The 26,684-nt window shown below is 19.2% G+C and overlaps 5 protein-coding genes across 9 annotated transcripts; 2 read left to right on the forward strand and 3 right to left on the reverse strand.

Moving 5' to 3' along the window:
- Nucleotides 1–797: 797 nt before the first annotated feature.
- Nucleotides 798–11,093, reverse strand: LOC411960 (zinc finger protein 184). Of its 2 annotated transcripts, none has more exons than XM_395427.7 (14): nucleotides 10,843–11,093; nucleotides 10,082–10,352; nucleotides 9,862–9,983; nucleotides 9,682–9,803; nucleotides 9,468–9,610; nucleotides 9,216–9,384; nucleotides 8,725–9,151; nucleotides 8,308–8,645; nucleotides 7,892–8,238; nucleotides 7,003–7,076; nucleotides 6,694–6,922; nucleotides 6,423–6,595; nucleotides 6,083–6,355; nucleotides 798–1,134 (listed from the first exon to the last, which is right to left on the reverse strand). In XM_395427.7, exons 1-14 carry the CDS (start codon nucleotides 10,978–10,980, stop codon nucleotides 949–951), a joined length of 3,012 nt encoding a protein of 1,003 aa, XP_395427.3. In that variant the 5' UTR covers nucleotides 10,981–11,093; the 3' UTR covers nucleotides 798–948. The 2 variants fall into 2 exon arrangements, with proteins under 2 accessions (XP_395427.3, XP_016772801.1); XM_016917312.2 differs by lacking the exon at nucleotides 10,843–11,093 and adding an exon at nucleotides 10,467–10,526.
- On the forward strand, nucleotides 10,802–12,561 carry LOC550780 (N-terminal Xaa-Pro-Lys N-methyltransferase 1). 2 transcript variants are annotated; one of them, XM_623106.5, is made up of 5 exons: nucleotides 10,802–11,040; nucleotides 11,573–11,765; nucleotides 11,856–12,042; nucleotides 12,106–12,214; nucleotides 12,281–12,561. In XM_623106.5, the coding sequence occupies exons 2-5, from the start codon at nucleotides 11,577–11,579 to the stop codon at nucleotides 12,507–12,509; spliced, it is 714 nt and encodes a 237-aa protein (XP_623109.1). In that variant the 5' UTR covers nucleotides 10,802–11,040; nucleotides 11,573–11,576; the 3' UTR covers nucleotides 12,510–12,561. The 2 variants fall into 2 exon arrangements, with proteins under 2 accessions (XP_623109.1, XP_006572024.1); XM_006571961.2 differs by having other exon boundaries at nucleotides 11,576–11,765.
- A 49-nt stretch (nucleotides 12,562–12,610) lies between these two features.
- Nucleotides 12,611–14,313, reverse strand: LOC551445 (heparin sulfate O-sulfotransferase). The gene is made up of 7 exons (XM_623837.5): nucleotides 14,056–14,313; nucleotides 13,711–13,937; nucleotides 13,559–13,644; nucleotides 13,352–13,490; nucleotides 13,185–13,282; nucleotides 12,940–13,097; nucleotides 12,611–12,850 (listed from the first exon to the last, which is right to left on the reverse strand). Exons 1-7 carry the CDS (start codon nucleotides 14,165–14,167, stop codon nucleotides 12,639–12,641), a joined length of 1,032 nt encoding a protein of 343 aa, XP_623840.1. The 5' UTR covers nucleotides 14,168–14,313; the 3' UTR covers nucleotides 12,611–12,638.
- Nucleotides 14,314–15,443: 1,130 nt separating this feature from the next.
- On the reverse strand, nucleotides 15,444–16,342 carry LOC725807 (AP-2 complex subunit sigma). Of its 2 annotated transcripts, none has more exons than XM_026442669.1 (4): nucleotides 16,211–16,342; nucleotides 15,913–16,062; nucleotides 15,669–15,842; nucleotides 15,444–15,594 (listed from the first exon to the last, which is right to left on the reverse strand). In XM_026442669.1, the coding sequence occupies exons 1-4, from the start codon at nucleotides 16,211–16,213 to the stop codon at nucleotides 15,493–15,495; spliced, it is 429 nt and encodes a 142-aa protein (XP_026298454.1). In that variant the 5' UTR covers nucleotides 16,214–16,342; the 3' UTR covers nucleotides 15,444–15,492. The 2 variants fall into 2 exon arrangements, with proteins under 2 accessions (XP_026298454.1, XP_026298455.1); XM_026442670.1 differs by having other exon boundaries at nucleotides 16,207–16,303.
- Nucleotides 16,343–16,388: 46 nt separating this feature from the next.
- Nucleotides 16,389–24,327, forward strand: LOC102656492 (cilia- and flagella-associated protein 44). 2 transcript variants are annotated; one of them, XM_026442667.1, is made up of 22 exons: nucleotides 16,389–16,750; nucleotides 16,825–16,987; nucleotides 17,094–17,233; nucleotides 17,396–17,690; nucleotides 17,796–17,940; nucleotides 18,027–18,217; nucleotides 18,282–18,524; nucleotides 18,608–18,783; nucleotides 18,884–19,022; nucleotides 19,086–19,359; nucleotides 19,473–19,713; nucleotides 19,780–20,047; nucleotides 20,150–20,313; nucleotides 21,279–21,491; nucleotides 21,568–21,675; nucleotides 21,932–22,109; nucleotides 22,186–22,371; nucleotides 22,437–22,634; nucleotides 22,724–23,257; nucleotides 23,338–23,506; nucleotides 23,634–23,932; nucleotides 24,022–24,327. In XM_026442667.1, the coding sequence occupies exons 1-22, from the start codon at nucleotides 16,428–16,430 to the stop codon at nucleotides 24,244–24,246; spliced, it is 4,872 nt and encodes a 1,623-aa protein (XP_026298452.1). In that variant the 5' UTR covers nucleotides 16,389–16,427; the 3' UTR covers nucleotides 24,247–24,327. The 2 variants fall into 2 exon arrangements, with proteins under 2 accessions (XP_026298452.1, XP_026298453.1); XM_026442668.1 differs by lacking the exons at nucleotides 23,338–23,506; nucleotides 24,022–24,327 and having other exon boundaries at nucleotides 23,634–23,748.
- The last annotated feature ends 2,357 nt before the right edge of the window (nucleotides 24,328–26,684 follow it).

The following is a 26,684-nucleotide window of genomic DNA, read 5'->3' on the forward strand; positions in this document are numbered from 1 at the left end:
AAAAATATAAATATTTTAAATATTTATTATATATATATCATATTCAATATATATACATAGATAGCATGTGTGTATCATCAATTATCATAATATTAGTAAATTTTAACATTATTTTAATTTAATTGACCAAAAATAAAATCATGTGAAAAATTCTTTAAGAATATCGCTTAATTATTAACGAAACTTTATTAACTTATAAAACTTGTTAAATTATAATTGCTTTTATATGTGAATAAAAAAGTTAATGACTAATTAAAGTTAGTTTTTTCATATTTTTAAAAATAAAATGATATATAAATATAATGTATACATATAATACATATAAATTGTATGTATACAATGTATGTATACATTATGAATACTATGATTAAATAGATATCTATGTTTAAAAATTGATTCATATTAGTTTAATTATTGTTAAGATTTTTATTTATTTTTTTACATATAATTATATAATTATAAATATATTAATTATTTTAGAACAATTAAATTCATTTTTTTCACTTTATTTCCATACATTTTTTTACATTAAATAATATAACATTATATAATTTTCTTGAAATTCTTAATTTATTAATATTATAATTATTATTTTACTTAATATAAATAATGTTGTAATAATTATTGTAAAAAAATGATGTAATAAAAGAAAAAAAATAGAAAAAATCGAAGATATATTTAAGAAATAAAATAATTGAAATAAATTAATAAAATAGTATTTAATTAAATTTAAAAATTAATATAATTAAATTATAATAACAATAAAATTTGATTATAAATATAATTAAATTTCAATGTTAATTTTTGACTATTTATTTATAATTGTATTCTGCTTGAGTAAAGTTTCGTCAATAAGTAAGTGGTCTACTTTGAAAATTCTATTAATCAATATAAAGTACTACTTGAATAAGTTTAAAGAAGTTATTTAGACAAATTTATAATTAAATTTTATACAATAGTCAGGTACTCAGAAGCAAGTTGCATTGGATCAACATGATAAGAAGTAACTAAACGAACTTTTTGACCATCTTGTGTTGTAAATTCTATTGCTTGTTCGTTTTCTGCGATCCCAGATTGTTCTGATTCTCCCATTTGATTAATAGTTGCAACAGCATTTGCATCTGTATCTTCATCCTATTACAAAATTATAATTATATATAATAAAATTATTATTATTAATATTGTATTTATGCTATATAAGAATTCACATGTTAGAATTTATAAATATATATAATTATATAATTATTTTAAATAACAAATAAAAAACAAATAATAAATAAAAGGCAAATAACAAATAAATTAAAATTATTATTTATTTGCAAATGATAAATAAATAGATTTTATTATCTTTAAAAGATCAATTTTAAATATATATATAATAAAACACAAAAGTTGATTTATAAAAATAACGGAACTCATTTCAAATTATAAACAATTTAACTTTGGCCAAAGTTGGCCAGTATTATTTGTCTAGTTGAACTTCTAAATGAAAAGTTTAAAAAAAATTGATAATATATATATATTATACATATAATAATATAATATACATATATTAATATTATATCATTTATTATATCATTAATTGAATTAAAAGTACTACAAATTTTTTTGTAATAATATATTAAACATATATTTAAAAATATTGTATGTTATATATAATTATATTAATAGAATCAATCATATTATAATATAAAATATATAAAATGAAATCTTGGCTATATAAATTTATGTAATAATTGTAATAATATAATATGCTATTGACTAACTGATTAAATTATTTTATCTTTATCTAATCATTTCATCTAATGCAAAATTAAGTTATTTATAATTTAAAAAATAACTTTGAACTGACATTTTTGCATATCAACTTTTATATACATTTCAGTATTTAGAAAAGGTATTTCTGGTATTTCTTTATAGAAAAATTATTTATTTATAGAAAGATGTTATCATACAAAGAATTGTGAGTTATTTTAAATTATTTAAAATTTTGATTAAAATATGAAAAAACAAAGTAATGTGGAGAAAAAGTAACGTTTATAATAGTAGTTAAAAATTTTAGATTAACTAAAATTAGATTAATTAAAAATATTGTGGTTCAATATTATAAAAACATTCTAATGAATATATTCAGGAAGAAATTATTTAAATTATATTAAAGTCACATACAAATTAAAAACTAAATATAATATATTAAATAATGATATTATGATATAATAATATTAAAAACAGAATATAATTAAACTGTATAATTACTTATAATTACTTATAATAAAATAAATAATAAAATAAATAAAAATAAATAATTTGTAAATTATGTATATAATGTTAATATATTTGTAGGATATCTTTAGAGAGATTAATTCTAAAATAAACATAAAAATTGATATACAAAAATTCGGTTGAGATTATTTATTATAACCAATTTAAATTTGTGTTAGATAAAAAAAATAAGAAAAAATTGACAATGTAATGGAAACAGAATGGTTTCAATCAACATTTTTGTATATCATTTTGTATTTGTTTTGATTTCTAGAATTGACTTCCCAAAAATATTTTACGATTATATTAATATTCTATATTTTTAAAAATCTATCATAACTACAAACAAAACACACATATATATAAATGTATAAATATATTGTGTAATTTTTCTTCGTTATATTTCGTCATGTTTTAGATTCCAATATTTCATAAAAAATTAAATAAAAAAATATATATATTTTAACAAAAATTGTTTGCTTTCAAAGGAAAATTTATTGTGCAAACAATTTTTTTTTAATGAAATCATAATTTGAATATATCGATTTATCTAGACATTCTCTATAAAAAAGTATTTATTTATTTATATCAAAAAATCATTATGAAATATTTAAAAATATTGCAGTTCAATATTATAATTGAAAACGATATAAAGAAAGATGATAAATTCTTGTAATTGCTAATAGTTAATATGATATATATATATATATATATATTTATATTATTTATATTATTAATATTATTATTATTATTATAGATTAATATAAATATTAATATAAATATATAAAAACAAAATATGCATTTTCCTTATTAGCTAAATAGTCTTATTTACATTGTTTATAATCTTGTATTAAAATTGCAATTTTTTTTTAGAAAAAGGAAGATCAGTTTTTTCTTCATAAGTTCAAAAATAATATACTTTTCATTAACTTCATTATAATTCTATTATTTTAAATTCGGACAAATTAGTTTTTTTTCAAGATATATTCATCTTTGATTTCAAGATATATTCATCTTGATATTCATTTTTGATTTGTTATAATAAAAAGAATGCCATTATTTATTAATTAAAAAAAATATTAATTTCATTGGAATTTTAGGTCTTGACGCATTGTTTTTCAATTGATTTCTTAAAAGATTTTATTGTATTTAACTTATTGTATCAAATTTTTGTTTTTAAAATATGAAGAAAAATAGTAATCTAATCCTCAAATTTAGTTTTAAATTTATATATTATATTTTCAATAAATATAAAAAAACAACTTAAAGAAAGAATACACTTATTATAACATATTTTTTTAACAGATTCCAATAGAATCTATTCAAAATTGAGAATTAAATGCAGAAAAATTTCAAAGATCTTATTAATTATACTTCTTTATTTCTATTTTTTTTTTGTTCATAGTTTATAATGTCATATATTTTTCAATAATTTAATGTTCAAAAATTAATTATTGTTGCTTTATATATTTTCAATTATTAGTAAAATTCATTTATTTTTTATTAATGATTCAAAATTGTATAATAAATATATTTATTTATTTCTTAATTATTTATTTATTTATTTATTACTATAATTATTTTTTTATTCATTCTAAATAAAAACATTATCTTATTTGCTCTATTTGGCAACTAAAACAGAATTTATATATTATAAATTTTTATAATTATTCTTATTGATTTTTATTTTTATCATAATTGAATATTTATTCAATTCAGAATAGTTTTCCTTTTATACTTTTATTTATTATGAGAATAAAGTTTAATTTTTATCCTGATCTTATTTTTTTTATTTTTATTCAAAATTGAATATATAGTAATTATACTTTTTTAATTTTATAATTTTTATGAAAAAAATTCAAAATTATTAAGAAAGAAATAGAAATCAATATGAATTAAATTCATAATTAAAAACATATATAATAATAAATAATTATAAAAAAATATATTTATAATTATTAGTCAAATTTGGAACTTTTCATTACTAAAAAAGAACATTACATTTATTGCTATCTGAATATAATAACAACAATAAATATTAGCAATCTAGAGAGATCTCTTATAATAATTATAAATAATAGTTATAAATCAACTTTTGTATTTATTTTAATCTCTAGAGTCTTCAGAAACATTTTACGAATGTATTAATAATGCCTTAATTTGTTGATATTTTATTTTAATTTTACTTATTGTTGCTATCTTTATTATTTTATTCATTTTGATATGCAATATTTTTCTTTCAATAATCGCTATTTTTATTAAATTTTATTAAATTTCTGATTAAATATAAAAATATTTTTGTGAAGAATTAATATACATATATTTGTTAAATATATAGTAATATTTGATAATGAAATTGTAATTCAAGATAATACAAATTAAATATACAAATTAAATATTGCATATATGTCCATGACATCATACTTTTTGTATGATTTTAAATCATAGTTCCTATAAAAAGTGACTCAATGATACATTTTCATTTTATAGTGATCACATATCAAAAAATCAATTGATCTAAACAAAACACTATTTTATATCATATAAGTATTAATTAAATAAATTTATTATTTGGATAATTTATTCGGCAAATAATTTGGCAAATTCAGTTTTTGAAACTTAATCATGACATATTATACTTATCTTACTATATTTATATCATATTATATCTATGATATATTATATCTATGATATGATGAAAAAAAAAATTCTTAATAATTCTTTTTAACTATTATAAAAGTTGAAATTTATTTATAATTTTATAAATAAATTTTAATCATTTTTATATTTATGCATTCATTTTAATTTTTAAATTGATTTTCTAAAACTATCTGAATATATTAACATTTTCTATAAAATCTATAAAAATGAATTGAAATTTTGAAATATTAAATTAAACTATAATATTTAATGTTATATAGTAATGAACATAATACTAATAATATAACAATAAATAATTGAATATTATAATTTAAAATAAAAAAAAAATAAGATAATAAAGAAGAATTTCTTATTTCTCTAAATATAAATTTTTATGATAATATGAATTTTATATATAATATATAATAATATGTATTATTTAAATTTTTATAAAAATTATTTTAAATATTAATATTATACATATATATATATTATATTAACTATGTTTTATTTTAAAAGTTTTTACTTAAATTGTATAACAAAAATGAAGAAATGATGAGTATACACAGTTAACAAGTTAAATGTCTACATGTGATTATTTCTAAGATATTTCTAAGTATTAGAAATGCAAAAAAATATTCTAAATGAAAGTTATATAATATTGAAAAGATCATGATAATTGTTTAACTTTGAAATAATGAAGAATCTTAAATTGAAGAACTTTATGAAAGTTAAATTTTTATGTTTTTTAATTTTTGAAACATTATATTTTTTATTGCATATTCTTATAATTAATATTAGTATTATATAATAAAAGTATTCAAAAAGTCTCTACATATATTTTTCATAAGTTATTATTAAGTTATTAACTTTCAAAATTTATGTGCCAATAACATTATTCAAGCGTTAATAGTAATAACTAGCATTATTTAATATATTGAGAAAATTGCTCAGTGTATATTTACGCGCACATGCGTAAAATGATTACAATATTTTTTTTTATTATTTATAAAAGTATATATAAATACTTAAAACGTTCATATAATATATAAATATTTTCATTTAAAAAAAATTAAAAATATAATATAAATAAAATATAAAAAATTAAATTATAATTATTTCAATATTAGTTTAATTATAATTCTATTTATTATTAAAATAATTTATTCAAAATTATTACCTGTAATGCCTTCACAATTGCTTCTGCATCTGTTTGTACAGTTGAAATATTTTTCATTTTTGCATCCACTGTATTGGAAATGTCAACATCTTTTATATCGGAATTTTGATTAACATGTACACTTAATGGTGTTGTTAATTCATCTTGTATTACACCAGGATGGACTCTAATTTCTTGACCATCACTAAGTTGATTGACAAATTGACTTTGAGATAAAAGTTGTCTGGCATCTTGAATTGAAAGAGGAATTGGATTACCTTCTTCATCTGTAATCTGTAAATATGATTATTATTTATATTTTTATTATTATTTATCATTTTTAATATTTTATTTATTTTACCTGAAGTTGAAGATCAGATTCTGAAAGTTCTACATTTATTCGTTCATTTGAATTGCTATTTCCAGTATCATGATCTGGATTAGAAAGCATTCCATCATTATTTACACTTAAATGTGATAATGATTGATTTACATTTGTTTTTTCTTCTTTATTTCTCATCATTCCAGCATCAACTAATTTCAATAATAAAAAATATAAATAAACAAAATTATAAATATAAATATAAATTAAATATAAATAATATACTATAAATCATTTTATATATTTTTACCAAAATGTAAAGTTCGAGATTGATTAGGATCATCTGGATCTTGGTATGAAACATATATAATTTGTTGAATACCATCTCCAGATGTATCATCTGTTGCAATAACCTGAGCCATTTGATCAGTTAATGATTGTTCATCAGATTCTTGAGAACTAGGTAAAATTTGCCATACTTCTCCAATTGGAGATCCTTCTATTTCACTTATTGTAGAAAGTTTAGTTTCTCTGTGCACCTACAAAAAACTCGATAATAATTCCATATTATTAAATTTTTTTATATACATAATGAAATATATATTAATAGAATTCCTACTTTTTTATGTTTTGTTAAATTTGAACAATCTGCAAATGCTTTTCCACAAACATCACAAGAATAAGGTTTTTCACCTAATAAAAGAAAAAATATAAAATAAGTTTTTAGAATAAAAAGTATTTTATAATTAGTAATACAACTGGGAAGAGATTAATTCTTTATAAAAAAATAAATTAAAGATAGAAAAAAGATGGAGTAAAATTTTGCATTTTCGAAAAAATAATTTATATATTTATCTAATATATTCGGTTTAATTATTTTTTAATTTAATTAATATTTGTATTTTAAATTAGCATGTTTTACATGTCATCTTAAAAATCTTTTGAATGACAAAAATTTGCAAATTATCTATCAATTTCTTAATCTAACTTTATTCGATTTTTATATATAATAGCTTAAATTAATTTTAATAAAAAATATTGATCAAACAAAATTTTTTAATGATTGATAAAATACTAAAATATTAACATATTAGAAAATATTAATAAAAATTGAACAAAATTTTCGTACATAATCTTTTTTAGCTAATAAAATAAACAATTAATTAATAATTAAATTCAATAAAATAATTATTTTATATCAAAAAATAATTAAATCAAGATAATTAAATGAACATATATCAAATAAATATTAAATATTTTTGATTTTCAAAAACAAAGTCATATCTGAAAAAATTTTTCATATTTTTGATTTATTTTAAATATAATCCTCTTCCAATTATAGCATCACATTCAATATACAGTTACGATACTTCTGATATAATTAATTTTAAATATATTGATAAAATATATAATATATATATATAAAAATATATTAATAAAATATATAATGAATATATTAATAAAAACAAAAAATACAAAATTCATAAAAATGAAATATAAAAAAATACCAGTGTGCAAACGAAGATGTTTTTTTAAAGCCCATTGCTCTGTAAAACCTCGATTACAATGAGCACACTGAAAAGGTCGTTCTCCTTTATGTCTGCGTACATGACATTTCCATGTATCTTTATGCAAGAAACATTTTGCACAAAATTCACATTTCCAAGGACGCTCGCCAGTGTGTCGTTTAACATGAAGTTTAAATTGTGAAGAAGTAGTAAATTTTCTACCACAATAATCGCAGCAATAAGGTTTTTCTCCTGTATGTATTCGCATATGTTCTTGTAAATTTCCATTTTGTGAAAAACTTTTATGACATACCTCACATGTATATGGTTTGTGTCCTGTATGCCATCTAAAATTATTCGTTTATTTATTTAATAATAAAATTTATTTAATTTAATTTTTGTATTTTTATAATAACCTGTAATGCAATGTAAGACTAGTTTTATGTGCAAATTGTTGTCCACAGATTTCACAAAAATATTTTTTTTCACCAGTATGTGTAGATTGATGATTAATTAAATTTGCTTTTGTTTTAAAACTGGCATTGCAAGATTTACAAATATAAGGTCTATCATCAGAATGCACAAGTTGATGACGCTGTAACAATTGTTTATGTTTAAAACTTTTCCCACATTTATTGCAAACAAATCGCCGACCATTATTGTGTTCCGCTTCTTTATGATATACTACAGAACTAGGATGATTAAGTACTTTTCCACAAATATCACATGGATATTCTTTCTCTAATTTATGTCTCTAGAAAAATAATAAAAACTACTATTAATTTTATTTATTTAAAATATTTTGATAATTTTAAAACTATTTCTACTATTACCTCATGTATTGACATATGATGTTTTAAAGCTGTTTGTTGAGTAAAATTTTTATTACATATAGTGCAAATAAATAATTTATCATGATCATGAACTACTTTAACATGTAGTTCATATGCTTCCTTTGTTTCAAATAACTTTTTACATTGCTCACATGAAAAATTTTTTTGGTAATCACTAGAATTATTTGAAAATTTATTTGTATGTTGTTCTTCAGTTAAAACATGATCTATTACATTAGAAATATTATCTTCCCCAGATAAATGATGTTTTGATTCTAAACTTGAATCTTGCACAGCATGTTCAAATTCTTGATTAATATCATTTCCAATATGATGAGTTGCCTTTTGATGCAATCCTAAATTTTCTTTATTTGTAAATAATTTTTTACATTCTGAACATTCATATTTTATACCTTTGTGGAAACTCCTAATTAGAAAAATAAAATATTTTTATTATCTACAATATTAAAAATTAAATAAATTTTGCTTACTTGTGTACAATATATCTACTACGCTGAAGAAATCCTCGACCACATAATTGACATGTAAATTTATTTCTTCTACGACGTAATTTTGGTCGTCCTCGTCCTCTACCTCGATTTACTATCACTAATTCTCCAAGATCTTTTCCTTCTTCAGACTCTAAATGACCAATTATTTCTAGAATATACAAATGATTATCAAAAATAATTTAAATGATTATCAAAAATATTTAATTAATATTAGAATTCACTATTTTTTACCTTCATGACTATCAGGAACTGACATGTTTAATTGTTCTTCAGAATCTTCAAAAGTATCTTGTTCATCATCATCTTCTTCATCAATTACTCCCTCTTCTTTATATATTCTTTCTAATTCTTTACCTTGAACTGCTTCCATATATCTAAATTATTTCATATTCTATTATAAAAATGATAGTAATTATTATCAATTGTTTTTTCTTATAAAGAATACCTTTTTGGAACTTTACGTTTTCTGCGACGTCTTCCATCTCCATCTACTTCATCTGCTTCTTCTTCATGTTTATCTTCTTCCTCTTGACTAACTCCTTCTAATACCTCTCCTTTTGTTAATTCCTAAAATTTAATAATTTAAAAATTTTTTGTATTAAACAAAAATGTTATTTTTACTAACCATAGATATATTTTCTGTTTGAGATTTTGGTGGACGTCCTCTTTTTCGTTTAGGTTTATTTAAACCTTCCATTTGTAAACTCATTTCATGATCCACAGCATACATAGAACCATCTGGCATTACTATATTAAATGATAATATTATAATATATAATATATATAAAATTATTTATAGTAAATTTTTAATTAAAATATAAGTTAATTGAAATATAAAATAATACTTTTTATTATAATCTGTTGTTCAAATTGATCTTCTTCATTGTATCTTGAAATATTATCTAAGTGTAATGTTTCAGATCTAATTTCTGTGTTTTCCTTTTCTGCACGAAGACGTTCTCGTTCTGCTTTACGCTGTTGTTCTATCTGATGTTTCCACATCTCACGAATTTTCCTTTGACCATCCACCAGTAATTCAAAAAACTGTATTGTAGCCTCCAGTTGAATATTACAACCAGGACAAATAGTACGTGGTAATTTGCCATCATCATGAATCTAACCAAAATTGTATCATATTATTTATTTTAAAATAGAATCACATCTTTTTTTTTAACATTAACATAACCTCAATAAATCAATAATTATTTTATTATTCTACTATTTTATTACCGTAAAAAATTTCTTTAATAATCTGAAATTTTTGACATTTCTAAATTTATATAACAAAATAATTGAATATAAATTATTTTGAATTAAATATAATTATATAAAATTTATAACACACAGTATCACATAAAATAAGAATATTTATAAGAATATTTCAATACTGAATTACGAACATAATATATTTATTATTGATTTTATCATTCAAGATATTATTCTGTAATTATACAAAATTTATAAATATTATAATAAATTTTCACATAATAAATAAAGTAAATAACAATGTAACATATAAGAAGGAAATATCGAACATTTGATTCAGGTAGTATTTGTATATAAAGCAGGAAGTCAAGTTAGAGTCTAATGTTTCGAAGCTTCATACCTTGAGCGGCAAGTACCGATTGACCATAGAACTTAAATCTGGATCATCACCATCTCCCATATAAAGTAATTCTCCATTACCATTATCTTCTGCACATAACCGACAAATTGTTGAGTCATAAAGCCGTACTTCTGCCATGATTCCAAGAGAACTGCTCACTAACGACTAACATCGATTTTATCCTAACCAAACTGACCAGTGAGTATGCACAACTACTACACCCTATATATTTTAACTATGCATAATGTAATTCTTAATTCAAAATTTTATATATAAATTTTCATATAAATAAATTATAGTTTTTTTGTACATAATATTTTCTTTTTATAAATTTACCTTTAAATTATAAGAATGCTTTATACACAATAATCGATATATTACCGATATACATTTCGATTAAAGAGAATAAGCATAAGAATAATATGTCGATATTTTATAATCGATAAATCGATAATTTATTATATATCGATAAAATATATTTTATTTTAATTATATTAGTAAGAAAAATTAAAAATTTTTGTTAACATATATCTTATAAATCCATAAATATTATCTAATGAAAGACTTTTATTAAACACAAAACATTTGACTATTTATATTTTATGAAAATAAATTAATATTTATTTTTTATTAATTTCTTCAAATATGTGACATGATTTTTTGATAGTTTTTTATTTTAAATAATTAAATTGACATAAAAATAAGATTAAATTAAATTAACTTAAATAAGTAGGATGTATTACTTATCATCATCAAAGATGGAAAAAGAAGAAAATACACTTGAAGAACATGAATTTTATACAGCAGCTGCTAAGTATTGGGAACATGTTCCAGCTACAGTAGATGGAATGCTTGGTGGTTTTGGATTTATTTCTCAAATTGATATAAAAGGATCCACAAAATTTTTAAAAGCTTTATTCGAAGTATGTATTGTAATTAATTTTTTAATACTTAAAAATATTTTTTATTAATATTCTTAAATATTATAATAATTAAAATTTATTTTATTTTAGTTAGAAAATCCTCCATCAAAAACATTTGCATTAGATTGTGGTGCAGGCATAGGAAGGATAACAAAAAATTTATTATTAAATCATTTTAAACATATTGATTTAGTGGAGCAAAATTTAAAATTTTTAGAAGTTGCTAAAACATATTTGAAAAATTATTCTACAAGAATTCAAAATTATTATCCCATTGGTAATATCCTATAGGTTTATTAATAATATAAAAGGTATTGAATTAATTAACTCATATTTCAAGGACTACAAAATTTTTACTTTAATACCAAGAAGTATGATGTCATCTGGTGTCAATGGGTTTTGGGACATTTAAAACATAATGATTTAATAGAATTTTTAAAAAAATGCTCGTAAGTACTATTTGATTTTAATAAAAAATATAAATTATTTTTAGTTATTTAATATAATTTTTATAGTTGTGGCTTAAGATCCAATGGTATAATAGTAATTAAAGAAAATGTGACAACTTCTGAAAATTTAGAAGTTGATACTAAGGATTCATCAGTGACACGACCTCTTTCCGAATTATATCATATATTTCAGAAATCAAATTTAATTTGTATAAAAGAAGAACAACAACATAAATTTCCACGTGGATTGTATCCAGTTTATATGTTTGCTTTAAAGCCAAATAACAAACTTTAAATCTAAATGTCAAAAATGATACAAAATTAAATAAATTTTTTTTACCTGTAAATTTTATCAGTTATATAATTTTTAATGTTATAAATATATAAATAATAAGGTTTTAATTTTAAGAAATTATATTTTTCTTTATTTTGGACGTATTTTTTCATACATAAATCGTTGATTTATATCTTGAGGAGATGCATTTATAAATCGTTTTTTTACAGCATGAAAATGCATTAGAGCAAAATTATATAATTCATTTTCCATCTTCCAAACAACAGATTTTTGAATTTTGTCTACTGTTTCAGGTCGCGGATTAATTTTTTGAGTCGTTTGACGTAAATGTGATTTATTATCTAAAATTTGATAAATTATTAATTTATTATTAGTTAGTAAAAAATCAATTTAATTTTTTTCTTTAATATTAATTTTTATCTTTTCTTACTATGCAAAAAAGAATTATAAGCTCCTTTAAAGAAACGTGGAAGCACAATTTGCAAAATTTCTACAAATTCTGTTAATTCTTCTGTTACTCCTACAAGAAGATAATGTTTTTGTAAATTTCTCTTTGCTTCTTCTAATGCCCAACTATTTCCAATTTCCCTATTAAGTAATATTTATTTATTATAAATTATTTAATTATATTAAATTATATTAATAATATTAATAAAATAATTCATTAAATCTTACCAACAAGCAGGATCATGACCACATAGAAATGGTATTTGTAGCCACATATTATCAGGATCACAATCTGGTTGGCCTGCATCAATACATTCATCAAAAGTCTAAAAAAATATATGTTAATAAGCATTATAATGTAATAAATAATTAAATTGTAATTGTTGATTACAAACCTTAGTGTCTCCATGCTTTTTTCTAATTAAATGTGGTCTAAAATTATCTCCATATCTTAAAAAGTAGTAATACGAAACAAATCTATCTAGAGGTTTACGCAAGAGATTTATATACAAAGGTGTTTGTTTTATACCAAATCTAAAGCATAGATATAATTTTAAGAAACAAAATAAATAATTTTCATAATGATTATCTTATTCACTTACTTTTCAAAATTCAAAAATGCAACATGACCATGATAAAATGCTGGTTTTTTTGTATTCCAAACGGTTATATTATTTGCAAATTGAATCTACAATTTTTTAAAATATATTAAATATAAATTAATAGATAAAAGTAAAGTAAAAATTAATATTACCTGATTAGCAAGTGTAAGAGTATGCATATTGTTAGAAACATTAATATGTAAAACATGATATTTGTTGTGTTTGCACAAATCGTAGACCAAACCTACAAAACTGGTTGATGCTGTCTTTGGTACCCTGTTGTAGATAATGATGAGATCATCAAAAGGTGATTTGTAAGAATGCTCACTAGCTTCTATCCCAGTTTGAATATTGTTTTGTTCTTGCGTGATGGTATTGTCTGGAAGTACGATAGGATACCTATGTTATTCCATCACCTTTAACAGAACGAGATATTAAAAGGATGAAACTTTTGCTGTTATAAATTAATGGAATTAATTGTCTATTATAACGCCTACGCAATAATTTGTAGTGATCCTCCAGGAAATTTAATTTCATTTTTAAATAAATGATAGTGATTGTAAATATCACTACCAAAATCCATTGTAGTAGAAAACTTCTGTGTATCATATTTTCCTTATCAAATTTTAATAATTACATAAAAAAAGACACACTTCATGAATTTCACACTAATTCTAATATTAATTTATAAATATTTGTAAATTTCGTTTAAAGATTTAGCAAGTAATATTTATTTTAAACACTGATCATCTTTCCTACTTAAAAGTATAAAAATGTATTATTCATTTTAGAAATATTAGTCCTTTTTAATTTCTGAATATTTTATTAAGTATATGCAAATATATATATATATATATATATATATATATATATTATATATATATATACATATATACTTTATCTTTATAAAACTCTTTTATCCATATCAATGAAATTTGCTTTCGATATACGATTCGATAACTTAAATTATCGATTAATCGTATTTAATATTTCGATTACACTCGAATTAATTCTCAATAAATATTTTTCAAAATATAACAAAATATTCAAAATTTAATGATTGCAAAAAATAAGAATAAGAAATAATCATTTATTATTAATTTATACTAATAAATTTTTCATATCATACTTTTATAATTATTATTGTAATTATGTTAAATCATTATAATTATTTGATAAAATATTATACTTTAATATTATTATTAATATATATAGATTATATATTATTATATATTATATATTATAGATTATATATATATATATTTTTTATAAAATGAAATATAAAATATAAATAAAATTATAAAATATATAAAATATAATTATTGGATATATATTTCAATTTCTTAAATTTATTTTAATTTTTTTTTATTTTATATAATTATATATGGACATAATTTTAAATTTAATTTAATATTATATATAAATCTATAAAATTACTATATATTTATGCACATTCAGAAATTTATTTAGAATAGTGATATTATATATAACAAAATTTAAAATTATTATTTTTAAAATAATATATTTAAATCTAATTATTATTTTTAAAATTCTTTTTAAATTCATTTAAAAGACAAAATAATATAATTAGTATAAAATAACATAATTAATAAATATAATTAAACAAAATCATATAGTATAGTAATTAAACATCATATAGTAAAACTTATCAATTTATATTTATAAATTATTTATATATTATTGTTTATAAGATTTTAGCAATTTATCTTATACAAATTATATTAAAACATTGTTATTTACAAATATTATCTATAATTTTTGTTAATTTTTACAAAATATTAATATAAAATTATTATATAAAACTTAATGAAAATTAATTAATCAGTAAAATTTTTTATTCATAATATATTTTATTTTTCTTATATATTTTTGTTATATATTTTATTAATAAAATTAAATAACATTAAATAATTTTATTCCAATGAATTTAACATCAAGAGCTGTTTCAATACTTTCGTTTGACTAGTTTCCCTTATTTCTCCTGCTAAAAACATTTCATCTACAACTGTATATACCTATAAGAAATTTTTATTAAAGAGAATTATAAAATTATGAAATTATATTATAATATATATTTATATTATATTACCTTATAAAAATTAAACACAAGATCCAATTCACACACATTATGGAAGTATTCATTTAATACTTCAACAAAGTTATGTATTGCTTCTAGATAGCAGAGATTATTATCATTAACATCAACACAAATACAAAAATATAAACCAGCATATCTTCTATATACAATCTTGAAATTACGAAACTAAAATATAACCAATTTAACAATTAACAAGTATTAAATAATATAATAATAAATTATATATAAAATTTACCTCTACAAAGTTTGTATGCTTAGCATCTCGTACAGTTACTACTGCATGAACTTCTTCTATTAATTTTTGTTTTTCATCGTCATCAAAATTCATATACCATTTTGCTAATCTTGTTTTTCCAGCTCTATTTTGAATAAGGATGAAACGGATCTGTACATTATTTCGTTATTTTTAAAATTTATTTTGTTTAATTTCGTAAAAATATAATTTTTACTACTATAAAAAAAATTATAATTTTAACTATTATGATAACGAAAATAAATATATTAAAAATACTTAATACTTAATAATTACTTGCCATGATTAATTTAACTTTATATGTTAAGTAACACTACAATTGATGTACTTGACAACGGACGATCAACAAGAATACAAAGAAGTGACATTTGTTACCGCCCCTGACTTAAACAAATTGTGAATTAAATCGTTCTAATATCTAAAATATATATATCTAAAAATTTAATAAAGTAATTTGGATATTTCTATAATTGTAAAAAGTCTATAAAAAAATTTTTATGAAAATAAAATATAAAATTTTTGCAAAAATAAATGCTTATTCTTTAATAATCATTATCGTAATATTGGCTGCACAAAACAAAATGGCTAACGGTGGCAAATTTGAAAATGATGAAACTTTGAGAGAAAATGATGAAGAGTTGAAAGAAAAAAAGAAAGAAAAAGTAGAAGAAGAAGAAGAAGAAGAAAAAGAAGAAGAAGAAGAAGAAGAAGATATAAATGCAGAAAAAGAAGAAATATTTGATGTGACGGATGAAAAACATTCGTTTATAGCTTGGAAACCTCAAGATGGAACTATAATTGAAAATATTTTAGAATTTTTGTATCCTTATTTTTCTTTTATTAGATTTCTATTTTTATTATTTTATATGTTATATTTCTTAATATGTATATTAGTTATTCATATGCATATGATTGTCGAAAATATTTCAATCTTTGCGTAGTTGATCCAAATACTATTGCTTTTGCTGCTGGCAATTTAATTCAATTTTTTAATGTGGAAGAAAATAAAATTTGGTTTAAATTAGGTTCTATAGGAACTGGTATTGGGCATATATCAGTAAATATTGTATTTTCAATTAAAATTAAGATCATTATAAATTTAAAAAGTTTTTTATAAAATTATTTAAATTATTTAAAAAAAATATTATATCTTTTCCTTATAGAAAAACCCTATTTTTGAACATATTGCTATTGGAGCAAATGGTAAAAATCCTGTGATAAATATTCTTGATTGGCCTCATATGACAACTATAATTGTTTTAAAAGGAGGAACAACTAAACGTTATCTTCATTTATCATATAGGTTTATATTTAATAATAATTAATTTAATAATAGTTTTAAATAAATATATATTTATTCATTTAAATATATATTTAATATTAAAAATATTATTTCATATCATATCTTAATTATATATATATATATATATAATTAAGATATGATATGAAATAATATTTTTTATAGTCCAGATGGTTTATTATTGGCATCACAAGGTGGTGAGCCTGATTATTACATTTCCCTTTGGAATTGGAAAGAGTCAAAAATTGTTTTGCAATGTAAATCTTATGTTCAAAATATATATAATGTTACTTTTTCTAAATTCATTCCTGGCCAATTAACATCAAGTGGTATAGGACATATTAAATTTTGGAAAATGTCTAAAACTTTTACTGGATTAAAACTTAAAGGTGAAATTGGTAAATTCGGAAGTACAGAAATCTCTGATATTATAGCAATTTATCCCATGCCAAATGAAACTGTAAGAAAACATTAAATTAAATTAATATAAAAAAAAATAATTTACAATGTATATATTACAACATGATAAAAGTTTATAACTATATATTTTAAGTAAATTTTTTAGGTGATTTCTGGATGTGAATGGGGTAATATTCTTTTATGGGATGAAAGTTTAATTAAACTTGAAGCATGTAGAAAAAATAAAGAAACAGCACATACTGGTTTTATCACTCAATTTGAATTTATTAATCAAGAATTGATATCAGTTGGTAATAACGCATACAAAAATTCACGCAATTAGTATGCAATTATTATAAAAACGGGAAAAAAAAAGAAAATATAATTTTTAATTTAGGATCTGATGGATGGATACGATTTTGGTTTTATGAAACCATAGATCATGCTGATCTTGCTGATGATGAACAATTTCTTGAAATTCAACCAATTTATGAATTTGAAATTGCAGAAAATGAAGAAAATGCAATGCTTATAAGTATACAAAAACAGGAGCCAGATAATTTTGATAAAACAACTTGGTATGCCCAAGTAAGTATAGTGTAATCATACATATATAAAACATAATATAAATATTGAAAAAAATATTTAATAGGATGGAAATGGAGGTCTATGGTTACTTGATCTTTGTACTCTTAAAAAAAAAACTATACAAAAGAAAATTTTTATATGTCATGCTGGTCCTGTTGTTGATATGGATATAGCAGATTGGGGACCTTTTGTAGCAACATTTGATAAAAATGGCAATTTGCATATTTATAATTATATAGAAAAAACATTAAATTTAATTTACAAATTTCATAATACTGGTAGTCAGATTATTTGGCTTCCATGTAATGTAAATATTTCTTTTTTTTTATTTTCTTTGAATAATTTTAATAATTTTAATTATTTTATTAAAATTGAAAAAACTTTTATTAGATTGAAAAAACAGGTTCAACACTTATATGTGCTTTTGAAAATGGTATTATTAGAATGATTACATTAGATACTACAAAGATTGAAAACAAAAATGAGAAAAATCATGTAAAATTAATTCAAGTTTTAAGACCACATTCAATGCCAATTACTGTAATGTCTTTAAATACATCTAATAGGTATATTATAAGTACACATATATATATATATATATATATATATATATATATATATATATTATATAATTTTATTATTATTAATATGTAATATTATTTCTAGTTTATTAGTAACAGGTAGTGATGATGCTACTATTTTTGTATTTAATATTCATACTCCCAATAATTATCCTACAATTGTACCTATTGGTTATGTGAAACTTCCATCTTCTGTTACTTGTATGGCATGGAATCCTTATGAAGTAAATACAATTATTTGAACTAAAAAAAAAAATATAAATAATAATTTTAATTAATACAAATAGGAAGCTGTTTTGTTAATTGGATGTTTGAAAGGAGATTGTGTGGAAGTAAAATTACCTATAACACCTCAATCATATACAACAACTTCTTATGAGTTAATTAAATGTAAACCAGTATCATTTAAATTTGAATCAGTAAAATCTATGATAGAAAGAGAGGCTATAAGAAAAAAATATGAAGAAGAAAGGGAAGAAAGATTAAAAGAAAGAAGAAAAAAAATGGAAGAATTAATTGCTGAAAGTCCTCACATTGTAATTGATGAAGAAACATTTCTTAGTAAATACTTATTTTTAATTCTTATATATGTATATTCAATTTAAATTAAATATATTAATAATTCAATTTAAATTGTATGCTGTAACAATTTTTATGTATTTCATTTTTTTTAGTGGAAGTTGATGAAAAAGAAATGATTCTTCCAGAAATTTATATTCCAGAAATTCCAAATAAAATTTTAATAGCACAATATGGTATAAATGGAAATATATGGTTATTTATGGCTGGTTTTGATGCAGGATATGTTTATGAATATCCACGTCCATTATCAGTAAAACCAAAAGATATTAAACTAATTAGACCTAAAATAATTGAATATGCAAAAGATATAGAAATGCATAATTTTCTTTTTCAGTAAGAATATTTAAAAGTATTTTTGAAAAAAAAATATGTAAAATAATAATTTATATTTTTTTTTAGGAAAAACAAGAAATATTTATATTTGGGAACACAATATGGACAAATTTATGTAATTAAGATAAAGCAAGAAGATCCATTAAATTTTTCAGACTGTTGGATTTTGCAAACACATGATCATTATAATGGACATATATCTAAAATTTTATTAAGTTATAATAAAGAAATGTTGCTAACATGTGGCCATGATGGAAATATATTTTCATTCTCAATCAATGATATATCAGATGAAAAATATGAAATTCCAAAATTAGAGTATTTTCTTTTTGTGGTATATTATATAGTTTTCTAATCAATATTTTGGTAAAATTGAATTTGATATTTATAATTATTATTTGTAAATATATTTATAAATATTTATAATTATATATAGCCTAAAATTGTTGAAGATATTGAAGATGTTGATTATCCAACTTTAGAAGAAGTAATTACTCGAATAGAACAAAATAGGATTATTTCTGTTGCGGAGGAAAAAAAGAAACATATTCTTGACATTGTACGTAATTTAGCAGAAGAATTCACTAAAATTACTACAAGGTATATATTTTTCTTAATTTTTTAAGTATAAAATCAATGAGTATTATTTAGTTTTATTAATCTTATTATTATTATTATTATCATATTCTTGATTCCATCAGTTCTCATATTTTTAGGATATGAAATAAACTAATTTTTGTGGCATTTTCTAATTAATAAATTTTTTATGTACTACATACAAAGGAACAATTTTTATATTATATTGTAATATTTACTAGAAATTGTTTTGATGAATCTAAATTCTGATAATTAATAGCAATAATATAATATAAATCTGTTTTTATATTCTTTTTAATTTTATTGTTAATTTTCTGATATTTTCTTATTTTTTTGAATTTTGAAATTATTTGTAAAGATTATATTTATCAATTTTATATTATAAAATATAAAAATTATATTTACATTAGATAAAACATGATAAAATTAAAATAAAACAACATGATAGTTTATGATGATAGAGATATCTCATTTCATCTAATGTAAATTATTTATAATTTAATAAATAAACTTTAATCGATATTTTTATATCAACTTTTATATTTTTGTAAAACTAATTCTTCAAAAATATCATGAATACATTATATCATGAATATATTAATTCTCTATATATAAGAAATTAGTGATTAGTAATTATATTGGATTATATTATATAAATATTATATAAATAATATAATATAATATATTACATAGTAATATTTATTATGTAATATTTCTTTGCCCATATTTTTTTTTTATTTTATTATTACTGATTATTTGATTATATGCTTTAATTATTGCTTGATGTAGCATTGTAATTTTATTATAAATATAATTTCTCAAATTTTTTATTTGTTTCTTGTTTAATGTATAATTATATGTATTATATCTGTTAATTTTTTTGTTTTTTAACTTATTATTATTATAATTATTTATTATTATCATTATTATTATAATTAAACTCTGTGATTGTTTTTTTTTTAATTTAGAAATAAATCTCTTCTAAAATCGCAACAAATATTACAATTTGATTTGGATCCAAGAATAGTAGAAGATTTAGAACAGCAATTGAAAACACAAATAATCTTAACACAACAAAAATTAGAATTTGAAGTAGAAAAAAATAAATTACAATTAGAAAAGCTTATGAATCATTTTATTATGCCTATCACTTGTTTACCTTTTGCAGTTTATGGAATATTGTAAGTATTTTTTTTAAATTGTTATAAAATCAACATTCTTATAAAAAATTATACCAATTAAAATTAATAAAATTAGGAATGAAAATAAAGCAGTGTATTCTGTAAGAGAATTAAAATTAGATACTGATAAAATTTTAAAATGTATGAAATTGATGAAGCAAGAAGAACGACAAAAAACAGACAGGTATATCTATATTTTTCTGTTATATAAATTCATACTATATTTCTTAATTTTTAATTATCTTCTAAGAAATAGATTTCTTGCAAAAATTGGATAATAATATATTATGGGAAAAAGCAATTTTGTATGTTCTTTACTATTAATAATAATAATATTAATAATTATATTTATATGATCTATTTTTAATTGAATAATTTTTTGTAATACAAATGATTTAACAATATTTTTCTCTTTTTATATGTATATTCTTAAATTACAGAATAATAAAAGAACACATTGAGGAAGAAAAACGTGAGGTAGAAGAAAGAGAAATACAATATGTAGGACTCTTAGGTGAAGATTTTAGTGATTTAACATCAGGATTAGGATTACAAATTAATCAAATATTTTCAAAATATAAGGAGAAAAAAATTAGATTAATGGAACGGCAAAAAGAAGTAAATAAATTGAAATAAAAAAAATTATGTTAAAAATAATATCTATTATTTTTTTAAAAGTATATTATATATACAGTGGCAAAAATTATATAGAAAAAAGCCAAATTTGATTAAAGGTCGCTTAAAAGATACAGTTTTTCTTGAAGAGGCTAAACAAACCATTGGTGAATATAATTTAAAAGTGGATGTAGATTTTAGCTTGACAAGAAAAAGAGAAACTGCAGCTATAAAATTTAAACAACTTATGGATTGTAGAAATAAGGTAAAAATGATAAAGAATTCAATATTAAAATAATTTTAAAAATAATTATTTTTCTTAATTTATAGCTTCATAATTTACGAGAGAATTTCAATTTGAAGTTGAAAGCAATTGCATTAAAAAAACAAAAAATGCAAGAAGAATTTGGTAAACTAATAGAAACTCTTAAAAAAATTCATATAGAAATTCCATTGAAAAATGTAAAACCTTTACCATATCCACCAAAAGTGAATCTTGATATTGAATTTCCTGAACACAATCTTGAGGTTAATTATATTTAATTAATAATTAAACATAATTTAATATATAAAATTATATAAGATTATTTTTTATAATTTTATAATAATCATTATAGCTTGAAAAATATATATCTATGTCAGAAATGATGCAACAAGTAAAACGCGAAAAACAATCATTGATTGTAGATCAATTAATAGATTATTCTGATTTAGAATATGAAGTATTATATTGTGATGACAAAAATATTCATGAAGAACAAGATCTTCTTCATTCTCTTATTTCTTCTTCAACAATAAAAATAAGAGATCAATCATCTATAGCATATGATTTAATTAAAAATCTTAACGTAAGTGATTCTGTTCAAACTAGTTGGGAACGTGAAATGAAACGTTCTCGAATGTGGCGAAAAATATATGAACAAGATTGTATTTTACAATATATCAATATTGAATATAAACAATTGGAGAATGAATTAGATGAGTTAGAAAAATATAGATTAGATGTTATATATCAAAGTATATATATGAATCTGAATTTGTTAACTTTATATGAAGAATTTATTATTTTAAGAGAATCTGAAACAATGGAACATTTACTTGAAGAAAAAGTTACTCAGAAATCAAATGAACATACTACACTGGTGTTAAAGGTTATTATTCTTCTATAATAAAAAAATTAACTTTAAATCATATTTTTATTTATTAATAGTATTATATTAATATACAATAGATGCAAGGTACAAATATTAATATTACTACACGAGAAGAAGAAATTCGAAAATTGCATATAAAAATTAAAGATATTGCTACTGAATTTGCAAAAACTACAGTTGATAGTAAATTTCATAATTTTCTTCAAAAAATATTTAAAAAAAAATATACAATAAAAAAAGCAAATGGTATTAAATTCTATTATATTTTATTCTATTATATCTTTCATTATGAATATATTTTTAATTAAATTTAATGATATAATTTTATTAGTTATTAAAGAATAGTTAATTATATTAAAATTATAATTTTTAGCTTCTTTAGATTCAGTTACAGAATCAACAGAAACTACTGATGAAGAAACAGATGACACTATAGATTCTGAAGCTGAATATGTTCCATTTGATGAAAACATATGTCCAGTGGGATGTGATATACAATTATATGAAATGGCATTTGCTATGAGAGAAAAACGATATGCATATGAATTTCAAATCAGAGAAGAACAAAAAGAAATTGAACTTTTGCAAAAAGAATTGGATACTGATACAAAATATTTAAAAATTGTTGAAAATAGTTTAAAAAGTAATCAGGAAGAATTGGAAAAATTTATGGTATTTTCAAACATATTTGAATATATTTTCAAAGATATCTTATCATATATAATTTATAAAATATGCATTTTATTTTTTATTTATTATAGTTGGATAAACAAAAAAAATTAAATGAAATTAATGTAACAGTTATATTAAAACTTCATCAGTTACAGCATATATTAGATTCTGGATCTATTGCAAACATTGAAGATTGTATAGTTTTTAATAAAAAAAAATTATCAAATTTATATGCTAGAGTAGGAGAATTACAAGAGGAAACATACAACTTAGAAGAAACACGCAAGTACAATAAAAAAAATAAAATAAAATAGAAAAATTTGTAAAAGAAAATTTATGATTTATTATAGAAAAAATGAAATACATTTAAAACGAATAAAATTGGACCTAAAATATATGAAAGCTCAAAACAAAAAATTAAAAGAAGAAATCAAAGAAAAGATGATACAAAAATTTGGTTGTAAAGTATCTTTGATTGAACTTTATGAAATTATTTTACAAAGATTAATTTATGATACTAAAATTGATGTACGAAAAATTATGAAGAATTTTACTAAGGATATAGAAAGTAAATTTTATAATGTATATTATTATATTGTTTATTATAATGTTTATATACATAAATAATTTTATAAAATTATTTTAATGAAAACATATACACTTCTATTATTATAATCTTTCAGATACAAAATGGAAATATAAGGAAAGTTTAATTACCTTAGAAAATTTAATTCAGTATAATACTGAAAAATTAAGTTTTTTAACAATATTAGAAAAAGAAAACTTCAAACTTAAAAAAATTTTGAAACAAACTTTAATTTCAGAAGTAAAATATTTTATTAAATCTGCTTATTCATATATAATGTGGACTACTTAATATGATTATTATTTATTTTTATTATTAATTAATCAAAATTTTTTTACTATAAATAATAAATTACTTATTATAAATAATTTCAAAAAATATTTAAAATAATAATATCATATATTTATATATCTTTTTAAATTTTCAAATTCACTTTTATATATAATCTTATATATAATAATATTTTCATTTATTAACAAAATGAATTAATTCAATAAATTTAAAAACTTTTTTTTAAGTAAAAAAGAAGAATTATAGAGATATAGAAAAAAATTGATATAGAAAAAAATTAAAGATGATCTTGAAAATTTATTTACAAAAATATACAAAATAAATCAAATTATCTTGAATTTCATTATCTTCTTCAAAATTTTAACATTTATAATAACAAATTTATTAATATATTAATAATGAGAATAATTAATGTAATTTCATTAAATAGTCCATCTAGTAAAACTTTATTGAAGAACCAAAAATTTTTTTATTTATATTAAAAATTATTATTAAATATTTAATTAATATTAAAAATTATTTATGTTTAAAAGAGCTTATATTAGCTTATTATATAATTTTGAAGTTATATTAATTTTATTTACAATTTGTCCAACAATAATTGCAAACAAGTAATTTCGACAAGAATTAATTTTTAGAATTATTTTGCAAAATTTATGATTTTAAATATTGATTTTTTTAACAATATAATTTACTAAAAAAGAGATTATTAATAATATATTTATTAACTATTAATATTTTTAAATACTTATAATGATTGTTTGAATTTAAAAGCTGTTTTTGAATTTTATTTGTCAAATACTATGAAGAAATACAAAAATAAACAAATTTTTAGTTTTTCATAATAAAGTTTTAGCATCATTAATTCTTGATCAATTAGAAATTATATTAAATAATCAATATTTTTTTTTACAGAAGGATATGTTAGAAATAGAACTTGAACATAAGACTGACTTAATTACACTTGAAAATATTCTTCACAATCAAATTCAACAAAAACATATTCTACAGAATGATATAGAAAATCTTAAAATTGGATCAAGAAAATTATTCTCAAATTGTTTGAATCAAAATATATCATAAAAAATTAATTTTAAATAAAAATATTGATTAATTGTATAATGTATCATTTAAAAGTTTTTTTAATATGTAGAAATAAAGTTCTTGATTAAATAAAATTAGAAATTGACAAATTTTTTTTGATAAAACTTATTCTTATTAATATTTATAATAAGAAATAATAATAATAATAATTGATATATATTTTATACTTATTTAATGTAAAATATTAAAATATTAAATATATATTATACGTAATATTGTAATATTGTATTATAATTAAAATATTAAAAATATGTTTGTAATTTATTTTTAAGTTTATAATTTTTTCAGATTTTTTATATTTTATAATTATATAATATTTTATATTTTATAATTATATAATATTTAAAATATATTCTTATTTCCATTGATTAATTTATAATCTATTTATATTTATATTTAAAATTTTTTTTTATAAATTTTAAAAATAATAGTCTTAATTATTGCAATTAATGGTTTAAAAATTCTATATAAATTTTTAGAGATTTTATTAATAATATAACGCCATGTTAGATTCTTAATTAATTTGTTTAAAAATAAAAATGGAATTAACCAAATTTGAATTAACTTTCAATCAAATATTTTCATATAATTTTACATAATATAATTGATGTTATTAATAATTATTTTATTAATAATTATTTATTGATATTATTGATATTATTATAAACATAATTATTTATATTATATATTCATATTTATATATTTATATTATATATAATGAAAAATTATAAATTGTAAATATATTATAAATTTTGATAATTTTTTATCTTT

The sequence above is a fragment of the Apis mellifera genome, linkage group LG9, assembly GCF_003254395.2.
Source record: "Apis mellifera strain DH4 linkage group LG9, Amel_HAv3.1, whole genome shotgun sequence".
Taxonomy (NCBI): Eukaryota; Metazoa; Arthropoda; class Insecta; order Hymenoptera; family Apidae; genus Apis; species Apis mellifera.

What these genes read in the sequence shown, in the direction of transcription:
- LOC725807 (XM_026442669.1), bottom strand. An exon ending in AGCATACAAACTTTGTAGAG is followed by an intron (nt 15,843 to 15,912) that starts GTAAATTTTATA and finishes GTTATATTTTAG; the next exon opens with TTTCGTAATTTCAAGATTGT. An exon ending in TTGTGTTTAATTTTTATAAG is followed by an intron (nt 15,595 to 15,668) that starts GTAATATAATAT and finishes AATTTCTTATAG; the next exon opens with GTATATACAGTTGTAGATGA.
- LOC550780 (XM_623106.5), top strand. Translation starts at nt 11,577, where the DNA reads ATGTATTACTTATCATCATCAAAGATGGAAAAAGAAGAAAATACACTT. An exon ending in TCAAAATTATTATCCCATTG is followed by an intron (nt 12,043 to 12,105) that starts GTAATATCCTAT and finishes TCATATTTCAAG; the next exon opens with GACTACAAAATTTTTACTTT. An exon ending in GAATTTTTAAAAAAATGCTC is followed by an intron (nt 12,215 to 12,280) that starts GTAAGTACTATT and finishes TAATTTTTATAG; the next exon opens with TTGTGGCTTAAGATCCAATG.
- LOC551445 (XM_623837.5), bottom strand. Translation starts at nt 14,167, where the DNA reads ATGATACACAGAAGTTTTCTACTACAATGGATTTTGGTAGTGATATTT. An exon ending in AAAAGCATGGAGACACTAAG is followed by an intron (nt 13,283 to 13,351) that starts GTTTGTAATCAA and finishes ATATTTTTTTAG; the next exon opens with ACTTTTGATGAATGTATTGA. An exon ending in TTATAATTCTTTTTTGCATA is followed by an intron (nt 12,851 to 12,939) that starts GTAAGAAAAGAT and finishes ATCAAATTTTAG; the next exon opens with ATAATAAATCACATTTACGT.
- LOC411960 (XM_395427.7), bottom strand. Translation starts at nt 10,980, where the DNA reads ATGGCAGAAGTACGGCTTTATGACTCAACAATTTGTCGGTTATGTGCA. An exon ending in AAACGTAAAGTTCCAAAAAG is followed by an intron (nt 9,611 to 9,681) that starts GTATTCTTTATA and finishes GAAATAATTTAG; the next exon opens with ATATATGGAAGCAGTTCAAG. An exon ending in ATCTCGAACTTTACATTTTG is followed by an intron (nt 6,596 to 6,693) that starts GTAAAAATATAT and finishes TATTGAAATTAG; the next exon opens with TTGATGCTGGAATGATGAGA.
- LOC102656492 (XM_026442667.1), top strand. Translation starts at nt 16,428, where the DNA reads ATGAAAATAAAATATAAAATTTTTGCAAAAATAAATGCTTATTCTTTA. An exon ending in TGATGAAGAAACATTTCTTA is followed by an intron (nt 19,360 to 19,472) that starts GTAAATACTTAT and finishes CATTTTTTTTAG; the next exon opens with TGGAAGTTGATGAAAAAGAA. An exon ending in ATGCATAATTTTCTTTTTCA is followed by an intron (nt 19,714 to 19,779) that starts GTAAGAATATTT and finishes ATTTTTTTTTAG; the next exon opens with GAAAAACAAGAAATATTTAT.